Genomic DNA, 20,446 nt, shown 5'->3' with positions numbered 1-20,446 from the left:
GTTTCAAGAATCCTCAAGGAACAAAGGTTCTATGAAGGCAATGCACTGAAACCAGTGGTTCTCAACAAGGGGCAATTTTGCCCTCAGGAGACATTGGCAATGTGTGGAGACATTTTTAATTGTGGTTAAATAAACATAATATAACATTTACCACCTTAACCACTTTTAAGTGTACAGTTCAGTAGTATCAAGTTCATCTGCATTGTTCTGCAACCCGTCTCCAGAACTCTTTTCATCTTGCCAAAATGAAACTCTATACCCATTAAATAATAACTCCCCATTCCCTTCTCCCTTCAGTCCCTGACAACCAATCACTCTTCTACGTTCTGTCTCTATGAATTTGACTCTAGGTGCCTTAGATAAATGGAATCATACACTTGTCTTTTTGTGACTGGCTTATCTCACTTAGCAAAATGTCCTCAAGGTTCAACCACATTGTAGCATGTGTCAGAATTTCCTTCCTTTTTAAGGCTGAATAATATTCCATTTTATGTATACACCACACCTTGTTTACACATTCATCTTGGGGACATTTGTGTTGCTCCCACTTTTTGGATATTGTGAATGCTGCTGCTATGAATATGGGTGTACAAATACCTCTTTGGAGACCCTGCTGTCAATTCTTTTGGGTGTAGCCCAGAAGTAGCATATGGTAGTAATTCTGTTTTTAAATTTTTTGAAGAACTGCCTGTTTTCCACAGCACTGCATCATTTTACATTCCCACCAACAGTGTACAAGGGTTCCAATTGCTCCACATCCTCACCCACAATTGTTATTATTGTTAATAGTTGCCATCCTAATGCTTGTGATGGGAGACATTTTTAGTTGTCACAGTTCCTGGGGGCTGCTACTGACATCTAGTGAGTAGAGGTCAGCGATGTTGCTAAACATCCTACAATGCACGGGACAGCCCTCTGCAACCGAGAATTAACCAGCACAAGATGTCAATACTGTTGAGGTTTAGAAATCCCGATTTAAACAATCAGGTTAATCTTTCACAGTAAAACTCATCCCTCCATACCTGTGTCCCTTCTTTACTTTGTTGAAACGCTCAAAGGCAGAGACCACCCCTAAGATCTGGAAAGTGAGGGAGGACGGAGAAGAATGGCACCATTTCTTTTATTCAAATTTTATTGGAAGTTTACAAATGTATTACAGACATCAGTAAAACATCATATCCATTTTACAGGGCACGGATCTCAAGCAAAGTGTTCAGAACAGTCTCTGGCAGAGCCCACACCAAAGGCCTGTTGCAGACCTTCTTAACAAATAGCTTGACACTCAACACAGAACACAGACTCTGGCCTGCCTCACCTTCCCAGGCCCTTTGAGGTTTTGTTTATGCACTTGAAACGAAAGCAGGAGATGGGCAAAGCAATCCTGTGGAGGAAAGAATGAGTTTAGGAGAGGAAAACCTGCCGAAGTCCTAATTTGCTAAAAAAAAAAAAAAAAAGAATTAAAAAAAATGGAGGACTCATAGTCCTTAGAATGTTAAGTCAGGGTCCATGATCAAATCATGACCCTTTATGGAAAGATATGAAAATCAGCTAGGTAGGTTTGAGAACAGACCTGATTGGTAAGTAACTCCCTCTGAAAAATTTAGAAAAGCTTGGTCAGTGACCTGTTGAACATCAATGGCCAAATGCGGAGCAGAGTGAAGGGATATCTCAGAGAACTCTCAGAATAGAACAAGAAGATTTTTCTCTATCCTATGGATTCATCATATTCAAAACACAGAAATGTTTTCCTAACACTACGTGACTTTCCCCTCCTTTATATTTCCTTGAGGAAAGCTAGTTTTGTCAGCAGGAAGTAAGCTTATAAAATAGTATGGCTCCCAATAGTGAGTCATATTTTATGGGAGTCTTGTGTTGACTAGGCTACTATTATGAGAAAATGGAAAAAGAATCCAATTTTTTCTTGATCTTAACTTTGAGGACTATTTCTAAATGGTCATAAGAATAAGCTCTGGTATCTGCTGAGGCACCAGAGGGACAAACCACTGGAGACAAGGCAAAGGCCATTTCCACTTCTCTTGTGCTTAAAGAAATGTACCTCAAAAGGTGGCGATCTGAAACTGCCTTCAACAGCTGGCAGTGGAGGCTTGGCTACTGAGTCCTGCATATGCAAATGCTGTCTGCAGAGCCCATTTTAAAGCCCTGAAGGTGCAAAACAGTTGCTAATAGCAACTGTCCTGGCATGAAGTATTCAGATAACTGGTTCAGTTTTCCACTTTCCTTTGTCATGGACGGATCTTCCTTCTTAGGCTTAAGCGTCTGTTTTCTGTTAGAAATACACAAAGAACACTTCTCCTTGGAATTTAAATATGTTATTATTATTGTTTTTTTGTTAGAAGGTGGGATTAGATGAAGAATAAGATGAAGTCCTACCTCACCTCTGCAAAATGAAGGCTGCCTATAGTAATTGGCAGAGAACATGAAAATAGCAAAGGAGGTGAAAGAGATTTTTTATCCTTTAGCCTAAGAAGTCAGCTTCCTTGAGCCTCCACAACCTGGGGTGGGGAGGGGAGGGTGAACTGGAGTCTCCGTATTACTTATAAATATTGGTTCCTAAATGTTCCTAACTATGCTTCCTAAACTGTTTTTGTTCTATGGCAAGAGAACCAAGGGTGGAAAGACAGATACGAATCAGTTCACAAATAAGATTTGTTAGCAGACTAATAAGATCAGTTCTGATCAACTGGTCCTGGCTGGTTGGAGTGTTGCAAAGATCTGTGAGGCTGCATCCACATTCTCAGCGAGAGTATACAGTGATGCATTGGTTGTATCTGCTTAGCTTGCAGGGAGCGCAGAGCACATGCCACATATATGTCATCACAGGCCCCATCTGAACTCAACAATAGCTAGTAGTACCCAAGAAGCAGAAAGCTGCTGAAGAAGGAAGAAAACATAATCCTGTTATAGTGCAGGAGCATCCTACAGGAAATGAGGATTAGAAAGCACTACTCCCAGGTCCTGTGTTAGAAACACAAAATTGCTCAGCTGGTTGGGGGTAGAAAGAAAGGAATAAAAAATAAAAGGTGAAAGTGGAAAGAAGGGGTCAAACAACCCACACCAGGACTTCTCCCTTGGACGTATGAAAAACCAGCAAGCATGGTTCTGATCTCCCTTACCTCATTCACCTTCACACTTGGTAGAGATCTCACAACTATATGACAGATGGAAAGTGCCCTGAATACCATCCTCAATGCCACCTGGCTGCTAAGAAGTCTTTTCACAGTACCAAGGGTGGTATGGATGGGCAGAGCCTCTCAGGAAACTGTCAATGACTTATATTTCCTGGGCCTGGGAACAAGCCAGCTATGTTGCTACTGAATTGAGCAGCAATAGGAAATGAACTGAACTCCGAAGCTGCAGTTCTAACCGAAAGACAAGAAGATCAATATTAGGAGAGGTGGAAAAGTAACCACCAGGGCATTGGAGAAGACAGAACACTGGAAAAAGATTACTCTTCTGGAAACCAGTCTGTTGAAGATGGAATTATGATCTAAGAGGAAATGAGTACAGGCCCCACTCACAGGAGGAGCTTGTCCAATAAGAGTTAATGGTTTTGATGGAGGAATTAGGTGAGGACCTTAAGTTCTTGCCTCAGGGAAGAATGCATTGGGAATGGGATTCTGGGATGTGATGTGTGAGCTATCACTAGCAGGTGGAATTCCAAATACAATGATGTCCTTTTCCTCAACAGGGCATTCACTTGGAGGTTCTGCCATCATCGCAAGGAACTGGCCTTCCGCATTCAGCATTCTCTGTAAGGTTGCATTTGGGGTAAGAAGAAATCTGCAATGGTAGAATAGAGGGAGGTAATCTTGCTAGTAGACAGTTTTACCCTGAAGCTTGTATGTCATTTCATCTCAAGCTTTGAGCAGTTCAGTCCCTGGATGCTCTCTGGGCATCTAGACTTATGCCTCTAGACCCCTCTGGGCACTGGCCATGTGTCAGTTTTTAGGCCACCTTCTTTCTGCTGATGGTAGTTGAAGCTTTCTTTGAGAAATGTAAGAGGTATTCTGAGAAAAACAGAGTTAGGAAGCAACTTTTACTGGGAGAATTTCTTTCACTGGATTTGGGGCCACAGAGGACAGACATATTTTCAACTGTTTGCTAAGATAAGTGATCTACTTTTCCCCTTCTCTTTTCTTTTTCCAAAATTGCCTTTTTAGTTTCATCAATCAAGGAACTTAAAACTCCAAATTGGACCCGCACAATTTCTACCAGAAACCTGCCACTTTAGTAGCACGGTGTTGCAAATTATTTCTTAATCAGTTTGCCAAGCAGTTTACAAACTTACTATACAAACGTAATAGAGTTAATTCTCCGGAGGCTCGGATAATTAATGAAGCATTTAGATATGAAGATAGCATGCGGAAAACAGCCACAACCAACATGTGCATTGCTTTTTTAAAAAAATCAGTGACAATGACAAATGTCATATTAATACCTGAAAAGCAAATTATTTTAATACATCCCGAATGGAGTGCCATTACCATGTCCTTTACAGCCTTCCTTTCCTCAGACCCATCTGGGACGGGGTCTGAAATACTGCTTTTGACATTCTCTCCATAAAAAATACTAGAAAATGTTTACTACTATACTGAAAAGAGATCACGCTCACCTCACCATGGCAGATGGCCACTGTGATACACCGGGCACTACACTGACAGTACATCTCACTACAGGTGGGTCCTCCGATGGATTATTTCAACTGCCACAATCCATTAAGGGGAGGAGGAGGATGGAAGAAACCAAGTGCTTCATTTTTAACTGAAGCAAGGTAGGGAGTTTTATTTTACTATAAACAGCACAACCGTTAAATGTCTTCATTAAGCAAACTCACTTTTGAGCCCAATTTCTGACCAACGGTCCTCAAAGTTCAAAATGGAAATCCCCTCCCGACAAAGCCTGTTTTTCAAAGTCACTGCACCACTGAAATCTCAGTAGCCCAACCTTCCTGAGTAACCCAGATACTCTGGTTACTGAGCTGGTTACACTGGATTCTTTCTACAATCTCTGGGAGCTCTTCGAGACGTGGTTGTCACCTGTCCTCTGTTTCATTTCCAGTTCTTCTTTTCCCTGACCTGCCTTCAGATTCTCCTTTAACTTCTACCCTTGACCTGCTTTCTGTTTTCAAATAGCCTTGTTCCTTCTCCAGGCATGACATGTCACACACCGTCCCTCCCAGAGCCCCCTCAGAATCCTTCTGTCCCTCAATCCCAAATGCTTAAGTTCATTTGCTTTGAGGACAACCGGTTGTCAGGCTAAGGCAGCAGCTCTGTCTGCCTTGGTAAAGGAAAGCAGATAATACAATCCAGGAAACATGAGCACCAGAACATAATGCCACATTCAAAACAACGTCATGCTGACATCACACAACAGCACCACTCACAGTCACTTTCACTTTCCCCAAGGGATACATCAACATTAAGTAACTTCAACATTCCCAGCAGGGATGGCATTTCTCACAGAATTTTACTGACACTGGTTGGTTTCTCTAATTGGCAAAAATTACATTTGCAATTTAAAAAAAATTACTACCACTTTGTAGAAAATAAATTCTACTGAGGGTGGGAGCAGACTTAAGGATGGCTCCTTAAGATGGAATGGAGCATAAAATGCTTTGGGTCTAATAGTTATTTTTTTTCAGCCACAAAAAGCCAAATTGAATATATTCCTTTGAAAAAGGTCTCACTGACATGTAACAAATTTGTATAGAAAAAAAAAAAAAAAAAAAAAGGTGGTACCGGGCCACCTTTTAATACTACTCAAAGACAATGGTGGATGTGCATGCAAGTCCCCACTGAGTCCTACGATATAGAAATTCCTTTGATATTACAAAATACAAAAATATTTTATCAGAACTCTCATTTACATTGCATTTACAATGGACATGTAAATAACTTAGTCTTGGGTCCTGGCTAATAAACAAATTACTTACTGAAAAAAGGGTCCTAAAAGTAAGAGAACCAGAGAGGATAAAAGCGAGCAGGAAACAATTTGCCATCTTGCGAGATGGCAACTCAACACAGAACTGATGGGAAGGAAGTGACCAACCCTGGCCTCAATAGAGTCTACTGTGTTTCCAAAGTGAAATGTGCAAATAATATTCAACATGCCAAGAACTGTGACTACCTATTGAGTCAATCTGTAACCTTGCCTCCATCTACTGACAGCATTTTCCCTTTTCTCCCCCATAAGCCACCCCTAAAAGCGCTTTAACATTTAAAACAGTGCAAGTTTCTGAATTTACATTCTTAGCTCCCATCTTCTCCCATTCCCTGATCCTAATCATATTAAGAAATGATACAGTTTTTGCTCTTCTGTCTTTTCCTGCTGTGCAACTGTCCTCTGCCACCTAAGGTGGAAGATTTGGGGAGGCCGTAGGAGCTGTATTTGTGCAGTAGCTCATCGCTCGTGACGTATCGCAGGCGCGCTGGCTGGGGGATGGGTTCTCCTAGGAAATAGCCCTCGTTGTCAGACTCTGAAGAGGAGGAGCAGGTGGAACACCAATCATACTCCGCGAAGTAGGGTCCCCATCGGTCCCCAAAGGCATTCTGCAAAGCCAGGTCCGACACAGTCCTAGGGCACTGGCCGTACAGGTCCCTCCGGGACCCATGCCCCATGCTCTCCTGGAAGCTCCGCTGGCGCATGAATTGGTCATAGTCCTCCCTGGCTCTCAGAGGGGGCCTATCTTTTAACCGAGAGATGGCCTCGCGTTCGCTGGCCAGGTGGAGGGCGTTGTCGGAGCGAGAGCGTCGGGAACGCCTGGACCTGTGAGGTCGGAAGCGGCGGTTGTCGTCACGCGAAGTAGCTCTTCTCCGGGTGCGTTCGCTCATGGGCTGGATCCTCACGCCCTCCTGCCCTGGCAGCTTGCTGCCCGCCATCCCTCCATCAAAATCAAAGCTCTGATGCATCCTTCCGTGGGACTGCAGGTCTCTGTAGCCAATGGGGTTGCTGAGCTGGTGGAGGTTTCCCTCCATCTCCTGGTACTGCTGGGCGGAGAGCAGGCTGCGAACCGACTCTGCGCTCCGGAACTGCATGGACGAGTTAAGAGTGCCCATGTTGCTCAGCTTCTCAGACACATTCATTCCAGAGTCTTTGCTGAGGTCAGGCATGGAAAATCGGGATAGGTGCTCCTGGCGCTTGGCACCACCATCAGCAGAGAGGCCTGGGGGAGAGAAGAGGGGACCACAGAGATTAATACAGATGTGCAGCGATAAGATCACTGTCACCGCTGGTCATCTATATAGGGTCATTACATACCATTGTGCACTTGTGTACTGCACAAAGACCCTCTCAGGGGGCACATGTGCCCCGTGAGACGGTTCTCCCCACTTCACAGCAGGTCACTATCTACTTAGACGGGGCACTTGCTTAAAATGCATCCAGAGATGTATTTTACCAGTTGCTAGTTATTCCAAAGGCTCATCAAAGTTACTAAGAGCCCACTGTGTATCTTATGCATGATGCTTCCTCTATATGAAGTTTCACTTTGCAAAGTACTTTAATTACATTTTTGAATCTAATGATGCACTATAAGCTCTGTAGGACAGATATTTTGGATAAGGAAACTTTAAGCTATAGAAGCTGGATCATGCCCAAGCTGTTTCTGGCAACACTGAACACTGGTTCCACAATACTGGGCCAGTTCACTTCTCTGTTGGCCTGCAGCAGTTTCCTGCTTTGCCTGCTGCCCTTAGTGGCAGGTGGCTCCCTATCAAAAGTGTCTTGGACACTAAGTGACTCCCTAGGTATAGATAGAGAAATATTTACTCTCTCAGACCATTCAGTGAATGCTCCAAGGTTGTAAATGGGTCCCTAGCAGCCAGAAGATGTGGGTGGGACCCCAGGGGACCTCTCTGTTGCATGGGTAGGGACTTTTAAAAGTAAAGCAGTGGGTCTGATGCTCTCTAACAGCAGGTGCCCCAGCAATGGACCTCCATTTCCTAAGTGCTGTCAAATGAGCTCCTGGCATCCCTCAGATGAAAACCATTTTGAAGGTGGTGGGAGATACTGACTCCAGTAACTTCCATTTTGCTCATCTTCAAGCAGAGCTCTCTCAGGAGATGTTTAAGAATGGGCCAGGTGGCAAAGTCTCAGCATTTTCCACTCATTATATGTTGCAAGGATCAGCCATTTCTGGTCATAGACAACATGCCTTTGGATTGCAATGGCCCATTATCGCCCCTGCCACTGATTATTCCTGTCTTCTACCGAGGCCTCCAGCTTCCTCTTCTGTGACAAAACCTAAAACAGTGTTATGAGCACTTTGCAAAATTACTTGGCAATATTTACTAAAGCTAAATACACATACACATATATGAATTATGAATAAAGCTGCTCTGAATATCCTTGCCCATTTTTTGTGGACTTATGAATTTCTGTTGGGTGTATGACCAAGAGTAGAAACTCCCCAATTCTCCGTCTTCACTCTTGGTTATAGAGTAAACAGAAGTTAGTAAGAAGGTCCAAGAAATGGACAAGGGTATTCAGAGAAGCTTTCTTGTAATAGCCCAGAAATGGAAACAACTCAAATGTCAATTATCAGGAAAATGGATAAATATATTGTGGTCTTTTCTACCATTCCCCACTAAAAGGAATCCAGTCTCTTCAGAAAAATGGCCAATACCAGGATAAAGGCAAGGAAATTAAAAGAAGCAGGATCTTGTTATGCCATAAAGTAGGAAAGTATTAAAAATAAGATATGGTGGGGGTTTGTCAGAAGAACACAGGGCCTATCTTGAAGGGGCCCCCACTGGCCAAATCTGAACAATATGAGCATTAAAATATTTAAGGGAAGTAATGATTTATAAACCACTGAAACAAATAGGAATTCACAAGTCCATACTGATAACAGATAAATAAAAACATAAATAAATAAATAAATAAATAAATAAATAAATAAATAAATGGGGGAAAAGAGAAGGCTCTATGTATGGTGGAATGCCAACCGCTGTCAGTAGAGTAAGTTCACAAGGAGGAAGGGAGTGCTAGATTTGGAAAATCATTTTATAACCATTGGCGGTAGAGTGCTTCACACAAGAATCAAAAAGTGTGCTACATTTAGGGGGTAAAATTTGATGGGAGAGAGCATTGTTTTAAAGTGTTTCCCTACACATTGCTTATTAGTTGCAAGGGAAGAATTAGTAACTAAACAGCAGTAAAATCAGACAACACCTTGACCTGAAGTTCAAACTTAACATCCCTGGTGAGATGCAACTGCACCCTGTATGCCTCCAGTTGAGATGTACTGAAAAGGGCACACTATCGTTTATGTAGTATTCCAGTCAAGAATGCGTTTCCTGAATGTATTCAGGAGGAAACATTAGACAGATCCCAAAAAGGAGGGACATTTGTTATGAAAAAAGGGACTGTAGTCTTAAGACCAGCCAAGGCTGAGAATGTTCTAGATTAAAGGGTACAAAGGAAACATGGCAATTACATATAATACCTGATCCTGGACTGGAACCTGCTCAGTAGGGAAAATAAATGCTGTAAAGCAGGGGTTCCCAGACCCCAGGCTATAGACCGGTTAGGAACCAGGCCACACAGCAGGAGGTGAGTGGTCGGTAAGGGAAGCTTCATCTGTATGTACAGCCACTCCCCATTGCTCCAATTACCGCCTGACCTCTGCCTCCTGACAGATCAGCAGCAGCATTAGATTCTCATAGGAGCGTAAACCCTACTGTGAACTGCTCATGCAGGATCTAGGTTGTGTGCTCCTTATGAGAATCTCATGCCTGATGATCCATAACTGTCTCCCATCACTGCTAGACGGGAACGTCCAGTTGCAGGAAAACAAGCCCCAGGTTTCCCACTGATTCTACATTATAGTGAGTTGTGTAATTATTTCATTATATATTACAATGTAATAATAATAGAAATAAAGTACACAATAAATATAATACACTTGAACCATCCCAAAGCCATCCCCACCCCCTGACCCCAGTCTGTAGAAAAATTGTCTTCCACAAAACTGGTCCCTGGTGCCAAAAAGGTTGGGGACTGCTGCTATAAAGGATAATTTTTGGTCAGCTGAAAATAAAAAAGGAACATGGGCAATAGATAGAAGTATTATGCTAAGTTTACTGTGGTCAATGAATAATGGTGATAATGTGGGAGAAGATCTTTATTCTTGGGAAATATGTATGGAAGGTAAATGGCCCAGATGGATGCAATTTGCTCTCAAATGGTTTATAAATGTGTGCATGTATGTGTGCGTGTGTGCATGCATGTGAACATGAAAGAACAAATGTGGCAAAAGGTTAATAATGGATCAATCTACGTACAGAGTACATTATAGGTGTTGTTTGTTCTATTTTTGTAACTTTTTTATAAGTCTGAAATTATTTCCAAATAAAAAGTTTCTTTAACATTGGAATATATTCATGTGATATGATGGTTTTTAATTCTGAAGGAAATTTGGAAACATCTGGACACATTTTTGGTTATCACTATTAGGATGGGATTCTACTGGCATCTAGTAGGTAGAGGCTGGAGATGTTGCTAAACATCCTACAATGTGCAGGATGGCTTCCCTGCCCCCATACAGAATTTTCCAAACCAAACAGTCAACAGTCTCACAATTGAGAAACCCTGATATGATGGAATATTACACAATAATGAGAACGAATAACTACACCCAAGAACATGGATGTATCTCGTAGAAAATGCTTGGACATGCAAAAAGAATATGTGCTGTATGATTCCGTTATATGAAGTTCAAGAACAGGCTGAGGCTATCTATAGTGATACAGGTCAGGGCAGTAGGAGGGGGTATGAAGAAGGCTGCTAGGGCACTGCAATTGTACTATAGCTAAATCTGGATGGTGATTGTAAAACAATACATATGTGTAAAAATTCACTGAGGTGTAGTTTTAATATTTGTTTGCTTTATTTTGTGTAAGTTATATCTCAATAAAATGGAGTAAAAGTAAAGCAATGTCTGGCCAGGTGTGGTGGCTCATGCCTGTAATCCCAGCACTTTGGGAGGCCAAGGAGGACGGTTTGTTTTGAGCTCAGGAGTTGGAGAAAAACCTGGGCAACATGGTGAAACCCTATCTCCACTAGAAATACAAAAATTAGCTGGGCGTGGTGGTGCATGCCTGCAGTCCCAGCTACTCAGAAGACTGAGGTGGGAGTATCACCTGAGCCCAGGAGGTCGAGGCTGCAGTGAGCCGAGATCGTGCATCTGTACTACAGCCTGGGCAACAGAGCGAGCCCCTGTCTCCAAAAAAATAAACAAGTAAATAAATAAATAAAAATAAAGCAATGTTTGTTAAAGGGTCAAATTTTAACATTGGATATTCCTATAAAGAAATTAATCTGCCAAATATCATAAACTCCAGTAATTTTCTGTTTCAATTTTATTCCTGGGATAACTGTCAGGGCAATAGCAGTTGGGCCCTCCAATCGCTTGCTTACTCTGCTGCTTATCTCTGACATACAAATCACAAAAGCTGATTTACAATAGCTTAATCACTTCCAGAGCCTCCCCACTATGAAAGCAGAGAGGAGAGGATAACAACCTAAGATGATGAATGAGTGGTTTGAGTGGATGAACTCTAGTAAGGAAAGAAAACATCTTCAAACTCACGTCTAGAAACAAAAGGTGGACACAATGATCTTCGCAGGGTTTTCTACCCTAGCTCTTGAGTAGAATTAGGGTCAGCATAAATAACTTAGCAAATACTATTAATTCGCCGGCATGCTGTTCTCCCGAACCTGTCTTTCGTAAGCCCAGAAGTGCAGTGTTTTTGAGAGCATCCTGCTTGTGAACAGATTCCTATTTCCGTGAGGAGGTGACCTCCAAGAGGAGCAGCTTCTATTCTGCTGGGAGGTGTACTGCCTTCTGGTATCAGGCTTCTGCATCCTGGGAAAGCTCGGGATACCCTGAGGCACCCCCTTGAAAAAGAAAAGAGCTTGATCAGAGCAGGAGGGCCCTGTTGCACAAGCCCAGCATCTACTATCAGTTTTACCTAAATGTAAGCTATTCATTCCCCTGGAGTATGTGTGGGTGGGACTGGAAATACTACCTGCTCACTCTAAAGAGGAGAAATGCCTCTTTTCTGATTCATTAACCCAGATTTTCCTCCAGGGTCTTCTTGCATGCAGGGCATGAACAGAAAGGCCAATGTTGACCAAAGATGCACAATGATTGTGTACTTGCCTCTAAAAAGGGGAGTTCTGTGGTTACTTTCATTACTGGCAAAATCCAAAGTCCTTATGCAGACCTTAAGGCCCTACGTGACTTGGCTCCCTTCTCTGTCTCCAAGATCATCAACTAAACACTCCTCCTCTCTTAACTCTGCTTCAGCTGTGCTTATATTCCTCCCCCTCTCCCCAAACACAACAAGCTCATTCCAGCAGGCCTTAGAAAGCTCTCCCCTTTTTATGCCTGACTTCTTCTGTTCGTTAAAGTCCTTGTGTAGATATCACCTCCTCAGCAGTGTCTATCCTGAACACTCCTTCTAAAGCAGCAAAGTTAGTTGTCTTCTGGCCAACCACTCACTATTGCACTTGACCCTTTTTTAAACTACCCACCCTGACTTATTAAGGTCGTATGTAAGTTTGTAGCTGAATGAATCCCCTGGGAGCAGGGATCTTCTCCCCACTCTTCACTGTATTCTTGCAGAGCTAGCCGTGCCCAGCACCCTTTGGTGCTCAATACATACTCACGGAATAAACATAAATGGATTACTCATGTTACCCACAGCTTGGAAAAAAGCAATCACCCTCTGACCTGGAGTGGGTCAGTGCTGTGATCCACATGGGTGGGGTTCCAAACATCAGGAACAAAATACCATGATCACACCTGTCAATCTCCGTCTCTGGCGATTCATTATATAGTCCACCATCTGGGGTTTCTCCAATTTTAAACTCAAAGTACACGTGATTTATAATGAGCTCCCTGCACTGCAGAAATGTTTTCTCCTTATTAATCACAGCTCTGGTGATGTGTTTAAATTAGCAGCTGATACTGTCTCCAAGATGGAACTGTACTGTCACAGGTCACACTCCAACTTGAGAAACACTCCTTTGCCCTCTAACTGCGAACAGAACTGGAGACCTACTTTCTGGCTGGGTGACTTGGGGAAATTTTTAAACCTCTTGAGATGCATCAGTAAGATGGGCATAATGACAGGATATGAGTACTAAAGCTGTAGTGATGATTAGATGAGGAAAACATATCTTTCCTTTTTAAGGTTCATCACGACTATGATGCATCTGTGTAGTTTTTGTTTTGTCTCTGTCTTCTTGATAGATCAGCAGCTCCATGAGGGCAGAAACTGTGTTCCTGTTTGCTAGCCCTGACCTCAGTACCTGGTATTCAGTATGCAGGAAGAAGGTTTAGTAAGGCCTAAAATTCCCCAAGGAAAGAAAGCATGCCTCAAGACTGTAAATGCCCTCCAGACATTTACAACTCATACTGATGATTTAGCTCCCTTTCAGTAGGGTCTTTCCTATATTATTTATCTATTATTTATGTGCTGGGGCAGAGACATGAAGAAAATGGAATTGTTTAGAACAGGGGTTTGCAAACTACAATGGCCAATGAACCAAATCCAGCTCACTGCTCCCCTCCTGTTTTTGTAAATAAAGTTGTATTGGAACACAACCACAACTATTCATTTGCAAATTGTCGAGGGCTGCTTTCCGGAGTTGGGAGTTGTGACAGACTGTATGACCTGCAAAGACTCAAATATGTTACAGGCAAACAAATACTCATTGACTGCATGATTGTATGGATTAATGAATTTGAGAAACAGGGCCTGATGCAGTGATATTCACTTGAACACCAGTCACTGTTGTAAATTATCTGTGCCTCTAAACCATGGCTGGGATTCCTCCTCCACACAGATGAAGTTCAACTCTTCATTCCATTTGTCTGTGCTGAACAAGACCCAGTGTCAAAATATTGCAAATCAATAGAGTCCAACCTAATGGGGCTCTAACATGCCCTTACTCTCCTGTAATAAACACATTTTTCTTTTCTTGTTGCTCAAGCCACGGGGTGTGTGTGTGTGTGTGTGTGCGCGCGTGTGTGTGCGTGCTCAAGCACACGTGTGATAGGGAGGTGGGAGCTGCAAGCTAAATTTGCCAGAGAACTCCGGCTGCAGCACATAGTCTAGGGCAGTATGAAGGCCCCCACATCCTCTGGAGGATCTGGCAGAAGAATCCCACCTGATGGCAAGGAGACACAAACGCCAGGTCATTTCCCTCTCAAGCAGAGCTCTGTTTTCTTAATTAACGGAAAGGAATTTTCCCCTGCCAAATAATGCAGGTTTAATGAGAGGTGCTCAGGGTGATGACAGAGTTAAATGCAGTGATTTATCCATATCCCAAGGGTCAGTATGACTGGGAGCTCTGCAAACGTCCACGCACCACAGGGGTGCAGGTTCCCACAAGATCCATGGCTGTGCTTCTACAAAGAGAGGTCAGTATCCAGTTCAGCCTGCTGTTCTCCGTGGTTTAACTGCCAACACGAAGGTGTAGTTGGGGCATTCTATGGTACACTGGCATTTCTGTCTGAGTAATGTTTCCCTCTCTACAAATAGGAGGTCTCACACAAACCGGCGTCTGCAAGAAAATCAATGTCCTTCAAAGAATGCTCAAGGTCTGATGGAACAGAAAGAAAATCTTTGCTGGCTCCCCTCCCCCATGTCTTTGGGGGCAGAAGGTATGCATGCAAGTCCAGAAAGAAGAAAAAGCAGACTAAGATTGAATGGCAGACCTTAGGCACATCTCTCCATTCCTTATTTACTGTCCTGTCTCATCCCACTCTGCACAAGAAGACAGAGTGCTGTGTTTCTGCCAACTTCAAAGATATATTACCAGGCAAGGTGGCTCACTCCTATAAGCCCAGCACTTTGGGAAGCTGAGGTGGGAGGAGCTCCTGAGCCCAGGAGTATGAGACCAGCCCTGGAAACCTACTAAGACCCCCTATCTACAAAAAACAAAAAACAAAAAGTTAGCCAGGCGTAGTGGTGTACACCTGTAGTCCTAGCTACTGGGGAGGCTGAGGCAGTAGGATCATGGTTACAGTGAGCTATGATGACACCACTGCACTCCAGAGCCTTTCAAAAAATAATATTTTTAAAGCATTCACATTTCACATTTCTGTGCAGTAAACGAAATAGTATCTATTCAACCATGCCCTCCAGACATTTACAACTCATATTGATGATACAGCTCCCTTTCATTAGGGTCTTTCCTATATGATTTTCATTTTCTTTTTTGCTGAGATAGAAACATGAAGAAAATGGAATTGTTTAGAACAGGGGGGGGTTGCAAACTACAGTGGCAATGGGCCAAATCCAGCTTACTGCCTGTTTTTGTAAATAAAGTTGTGTTTGAACACAACTACGCCTATTCATTTGCATGTTGCTGGTGGTTGCTTTCCAGATTTGGGGAGCTGTGACAGAATGTATGATCTGCAAAGCCTCAAACATTTACTTTCTGGCCCTTTACAGACACAGGTTGCCAACCTCTGGTTTAGCATGCTGCAGCAAGCCTGAACAGCCCCGAAGTTATGGGCGCTACACAGTTTAAGCCTCTCAGACCATGCAAAAAGTGTCCCGAGGTACATGTTTGTTTGTTTGAAGCATGTGTGGCGGTAGCTTGATCAGGTCCCTTGGGATCCTTTTTCCAACTAAGTCAATCGATTTCATCAACACCCTGAACTTCAAATTGGCAACAGCTGGAGAGATACTGTCATCTGGGCAGCGGAGCTTAAACGCCACCACATGTTTCTTGGTGACAGGGCATGGAATGGCTCAAACAGAGTATGACAAAGAAGGCTGGGGGTGGGGACAGAGAGTGGGACAATATGAATGCACTCAAAAGTGTGATCTGTGGACGAGCCACAATGCCGTCCCTTGGGAGCTGGTTGAAACTGCAGACTGTCAAGCCCTCACCAGACTTGCAGAATTCAAATCCACATTGAACAAGATCCCTGGTGATTCCTGCGTTCATGAGAGTTAGAGGAACACCAAGATGCTGGGAGTTTCAAGGACGATTTTCTTTGCAACACAAGGGTGCTTCTACTCAAGGAAACAAGACCCTCATAGCCTCAGAGACTCTAATTCAGGGTTTCCCAACCTCAGTACTGCTGACATTTCGGGCTGGATAATTCTTTGTTTGGTGGGCTGTCCTGTGCACTTCAGGATGTTCAGCAGTATCCCTGGTCTCTACCTACTAGATGCCAGTCGCACATCCCTCTGGTTGTGACAGCCCTGAAATGTCTCCAAACAGTGCCAAATGTCCCTGGAGGGCAAAATCGCCCCCAACTGAGGACCACTGCTCTAACATATCCTGTCCTCGACCTGCTGCTTGACAATAGCCCAAGGGGAGCTCTGTGCCTGTCCACCCAAGTGTTGCAGTGAGTTAAACCTGCTCTACCCCACCCTGCTGACAGGAGCCTCGTCACATTGGGGGTTGTCGCCCCTTCTTTCTAAAGAAGGATTATCAGGGCTCTGCCTGGTTGGGTGTGGTATGTCCCTAAAACCGGGGAACTTTAAAAGGTATTTTCTCTCTAAACTCTTCTTAGAAAATTCACATTCCTTTCTCTCAGTGGTTATCAAGAATTCCCCAGTTAAGGCCTTTGCTGTCTCATTTTCCTGGCAGATTTGAAGCTTTTGAAATCCTGAGTTTTTGATGCATCTTTTTTACTTCCTTACTCCAGTCACTGACCTATCTAGCAGGTCTCAGGTTGTGACCAGCAGATCACAAGTTGGCTCGCAATCAGTTACACATCTGCCATCTGCTCTGGTGCTACCAGGAGCAGTGCTGGTAGTCTAGGGAACAATTTCCTCTGCCAGCTGCACTGAGGAACCGGGAGGGAAGGGGGAGGCCAAGCCCTGGGGCAGGGGTGGGGGAGGGGGGTAGTATGCATAACTTCTTACTTCACACTCCCACCCCCCAGGCTTGGCCTGCCTTCTCTCTCAGGGACAGGCTGTTTAGGCCCAAACTAAAGAACAGCCTCTTTACAACCAGCTGCTTCCAAAGAGGGTCATGGACTGATTTTGGTTTTCCCAACAATAGCAGCTTTGTTTTTTTAGCAGCATTCATTCTAGGGACTTGCCTTTGAACTGGAGGTTGGGGAGTGACAAGCATTATAATGGGACTAGAATCACTTCTCTTACAGACCCAGTACAGTTACAAGGACAAGTTGGATAAAAACTTGAGTGTGGACTGGAGGTTTCTTACATTCTCTCTCTTTACTTGCTCATCCTATTAACTTTCTGATAAACCAGTGACCCCAACAAAGATGGAATCAATTTTAACTCATACCACTTGTAAAAGTGAAGGAGGAAACCAGGAAGGGACATCTTCCAGAATCATGTGGAGTCAGCTTTAACAACTACCACTCAGCTCCATGGGGGATTCTGGTTGTATTGCCACAAAGCATTTGCTAATTGAAAGGATGCACAACAAATTCAGACCAGTTGAAGACTGTTTGCCAGAGTTTGCTCTGGGTTTACACTGACCCCATGCTGCTTTCTAGAACCCATTAGTCTGGGTCAACAAGCAGACCATGCTGTATTTACTTGGGAAACACTTGACTACACGAGGACAAAAGCGAAATGGCTCCCAAGTGGTACAGAGTGGGCAGCCAAGAACCTGGGGACCCACTGAGTTGCTTCAAAGATCTCTGACAAAGCCCTGCTATTGCCAGGCACTGTGAGCACAACTGTGAAGAAGGCCCTTTAAGAGGACATCGTAGAAGGATATGACCTAGTGCAGAGAAAACAGATAACCAAGTCAGCATAGCAAGGTGACCATTATAGATAATAATCACTAGGAAAGAAATAAAGGGGATGCTATGGCAGAGAATAAAGACTGGACCTACTTTGAGTGCTAGAAAAGAAGTCTGTGTTGGTGATGACTATGGGGAGACCTAAAGGATGAGAAGGAGCCCACCGAGCCAAGGGCAGGGAAAAGTGTTCCAGGCAGAGGGAGCAAGAATATTTTGTACTAGAGAAGGTGCCACATGCTCTAAGATGTAGCAGAAGGGCAAAGGGCAACGACACTGGAGCGTTGTGAGCAAGGACAGCAGCAGGAATCAGGCTCAGAAGGTGAACAGGAGCCACACGAAGGTTCTTCCTAGGCCACTCTGGGTTTTGAAAGTGTCTTTCATATGATGCTGGCAAAATTTAAAAAAGTAACTGAGAGGCAGCACAGGGGACTGGTGAAAGCATTGGCTTTGGAGTTCGCCTTCCAGCTCTGTCCCTTGAAGCTGTGCCTTCTCAGGCAGACTTGGACTGTTTTATGCTCAGTTCCCTCATCTGTGAAATGGGAATAATCACACAACCCAAGGGAGAAGGTATTAAATGAGTTAAAACACAAAGTACTTAGAACAGTGCTAGGGCGGGCGCACCAAATGAAATATTCAATCTTCTTACTGTCCTTTACTCCATATTTATCTGTCACTTTTAAAGCATTTTTATGCATGTTGTCATATGTGAAATTGCTGGGCATTGTTATGCAATCTAAGTGGGAAAGGGGAGTTGGGATAATTTGCCCAAGGTCATACAGAAGCTACCTGAGAACTCTTCTCCCACCTCCTGCCTTTTATTATTGTGAATATAAAAAGTAAAAGGAATGTGGCCAGAGTGCTAGCAGTCAGAGATTTGAGGGCAGGAGACAGAGAGAGAAGTACAGATACAGTGACACTTCCCAGCTTCTAACCAGCAGCTGCAATGAAAAAAATCCTTTTTATTGATGTATAGTTTTCTATTGTATAAATATGAATTACATGCAACAACATGGATGAATCTCATAAATATAAAGTAAAAGATGCCGTGATATAAAAGAACATGTACAGTATATCCCATTTATATAAAGTTAAAACCCACCCCAAATCATCTATGCTGTTAGATGTCAGAATAGTGCTTACTTTGGAGAGAAGGGAAGAGCAGCAGCTGGGAGGGGGCATGAGGGAGCTTCCAAGGTGCTGGTCATTGTCTATTGCTTGACTTGGGAGATGGTACCATGAATGTAATAATTCACTGAGCTGTCACTTATGATTTTTGCATATTTGTATTTGTTATACAGCTATATAATGTTTAAGAGAAATTATCACTGAGAGGCAAGAATGCACTCATGACAATGTAAAAGGTAAATATGCAGAACTCACTACCCCTACCCTAACACACACACACTTCCTCAACAGCATGTCTCGTACACTAGACTTGTATGGCTAGAACACATGGTTCCAACTGGTGGCCAATACACTAAGCTTTATTTAATCTCAAGGGTTAAATTTCCTTTTGCCTTTTTAAGTTGGGATACACCAGAACCTTTATCACCTATGCTCTTACTCCTGGCCACATTTAGCATTTATTATACCTGCTTGTCCACATCCCTCCTTTCCCCATTAGACATATGCATTTCCCACTGGTGTCAGCCAACTTGATGAGGTGGGTTAGATGTTTGGATAAAAGTGGTTTATGGATTTAAGAGGCAAAATACAATGTACTCTTTTAGGCTTGGGATCTTTGCTTCTCAAGATCTCCCTTCTCTATAGCTGGGGGTTGACAAAGTGCCATTCGTGGGATAGCAGTTCATGACCTCATGTACAACAGAATCAGTTACTAGACTGGCTGACAGATGGATGAATGGGTACAATGGACAAGAAGATGGAATAATTTGTAAATGGACGGGTGTATAGTGTGAAGGGTAATAAAGGGTGGGGATAAATAAATGTAAGGATAACTGAATTAATCAATCAATGGGTGCAACAGTGATGTAGGTACAGGAGAGACAAAGTTTTTGGCTCTCAAAAAAAGTTAATCTCCAAGTGGGACCTAATTAAAGAGCTTCTGCACAGCAAAATAAACTACCAACAGAGTAAACAGACAACCCACAGGATGGGAGGAAATATTTTCAAGTTATGCATCTGACATATACAGAATCTATAAAGAACTTAACTGAATAAGCAAAAAACAACTCCATCAAAAAATGAGCAAAGAGGGAGAAGGCAAGAAGGCAAGTTGTCTTCAACTAGACAAAGACAAGTGGAACAGCTCCCATGGAGGGACTGAGATGACTGGCATGCTTTTAACAGATCTTCAGAAGGAGGGAACTAAGAATGGACGGAGGCAAGACACAGAAGCTGGGCTGAAAGGGGAGAAAGCTGGGAACCCTGCATGGGTTACCCTGCAGCAGGACTCACTTTTGAACAACAACAGCTCAGGTGAAATGGGTGAGTTGAACTGGCAAGAAGCAACCTGCTATCATCACAGACCTTGGGAACCCTAGAAGGAGGGGACCCCTTGACCACCATGGACCCTTGAGGTAGCAGGTAGAGCTGTTTAGAGAAGTGGTGGGACAACAAGCCAGCTGATGTGGAGCCCAGAGGGTTTGGTGTGGGGGTGTCTTTAATGTAGCACGGCCAAGGATGGCCATCCCCCTGTACTCGACTTGCTCC

General features: G+C 43.4%; 1 protein-coding gene across 5 annotated transcripts in view; it reads right to left on the bottom strand.

The window, feature by feature from the left end:
• Positions 1-1,114: 1,114 nt before the first annotated feature.
• Positions 1,115-20,446, bottom strand: part of PRICKLE2 (prickle planar cell polarity protein 2) — a 354,301-nt gene continuing 334,969 nt past the window's right edge. For all 5 annotated transcript variants that reach the window (XM_031663211.1, XM_031663212.1, XM_017955328.3 and 2 more), the window contains one exon: positions 1,115-7,183. In XM_031663211.1, coding sequence (XP_031519071.1) covers positions 6,309-7,183 — 875 coding nt within the window. In that variant the 3' untranslated portion in view covers positions 1,115-6,308. The remainder of the gene's footprint in view (positions 7,184-20,446) is intronic.

The sequence above is a fragment of the Papio anubis genome, chromosome 2 (assembly GCF_008728515.1).
Source record: "Papio anubis isolate 15944 chromosome 2, Panubis1.0, whole genome shotgun sequence".
Lineage (NCBI taxonomy): Eukaryota > Metazoa > Chordata > Mammalia > Primates > Cercopithecidae > Papio > Papio anubis.
Note: the sequence above shows the minus strand (reverse complement) of the source record. Positions and strands in the feature narration are given on the sequence as shown.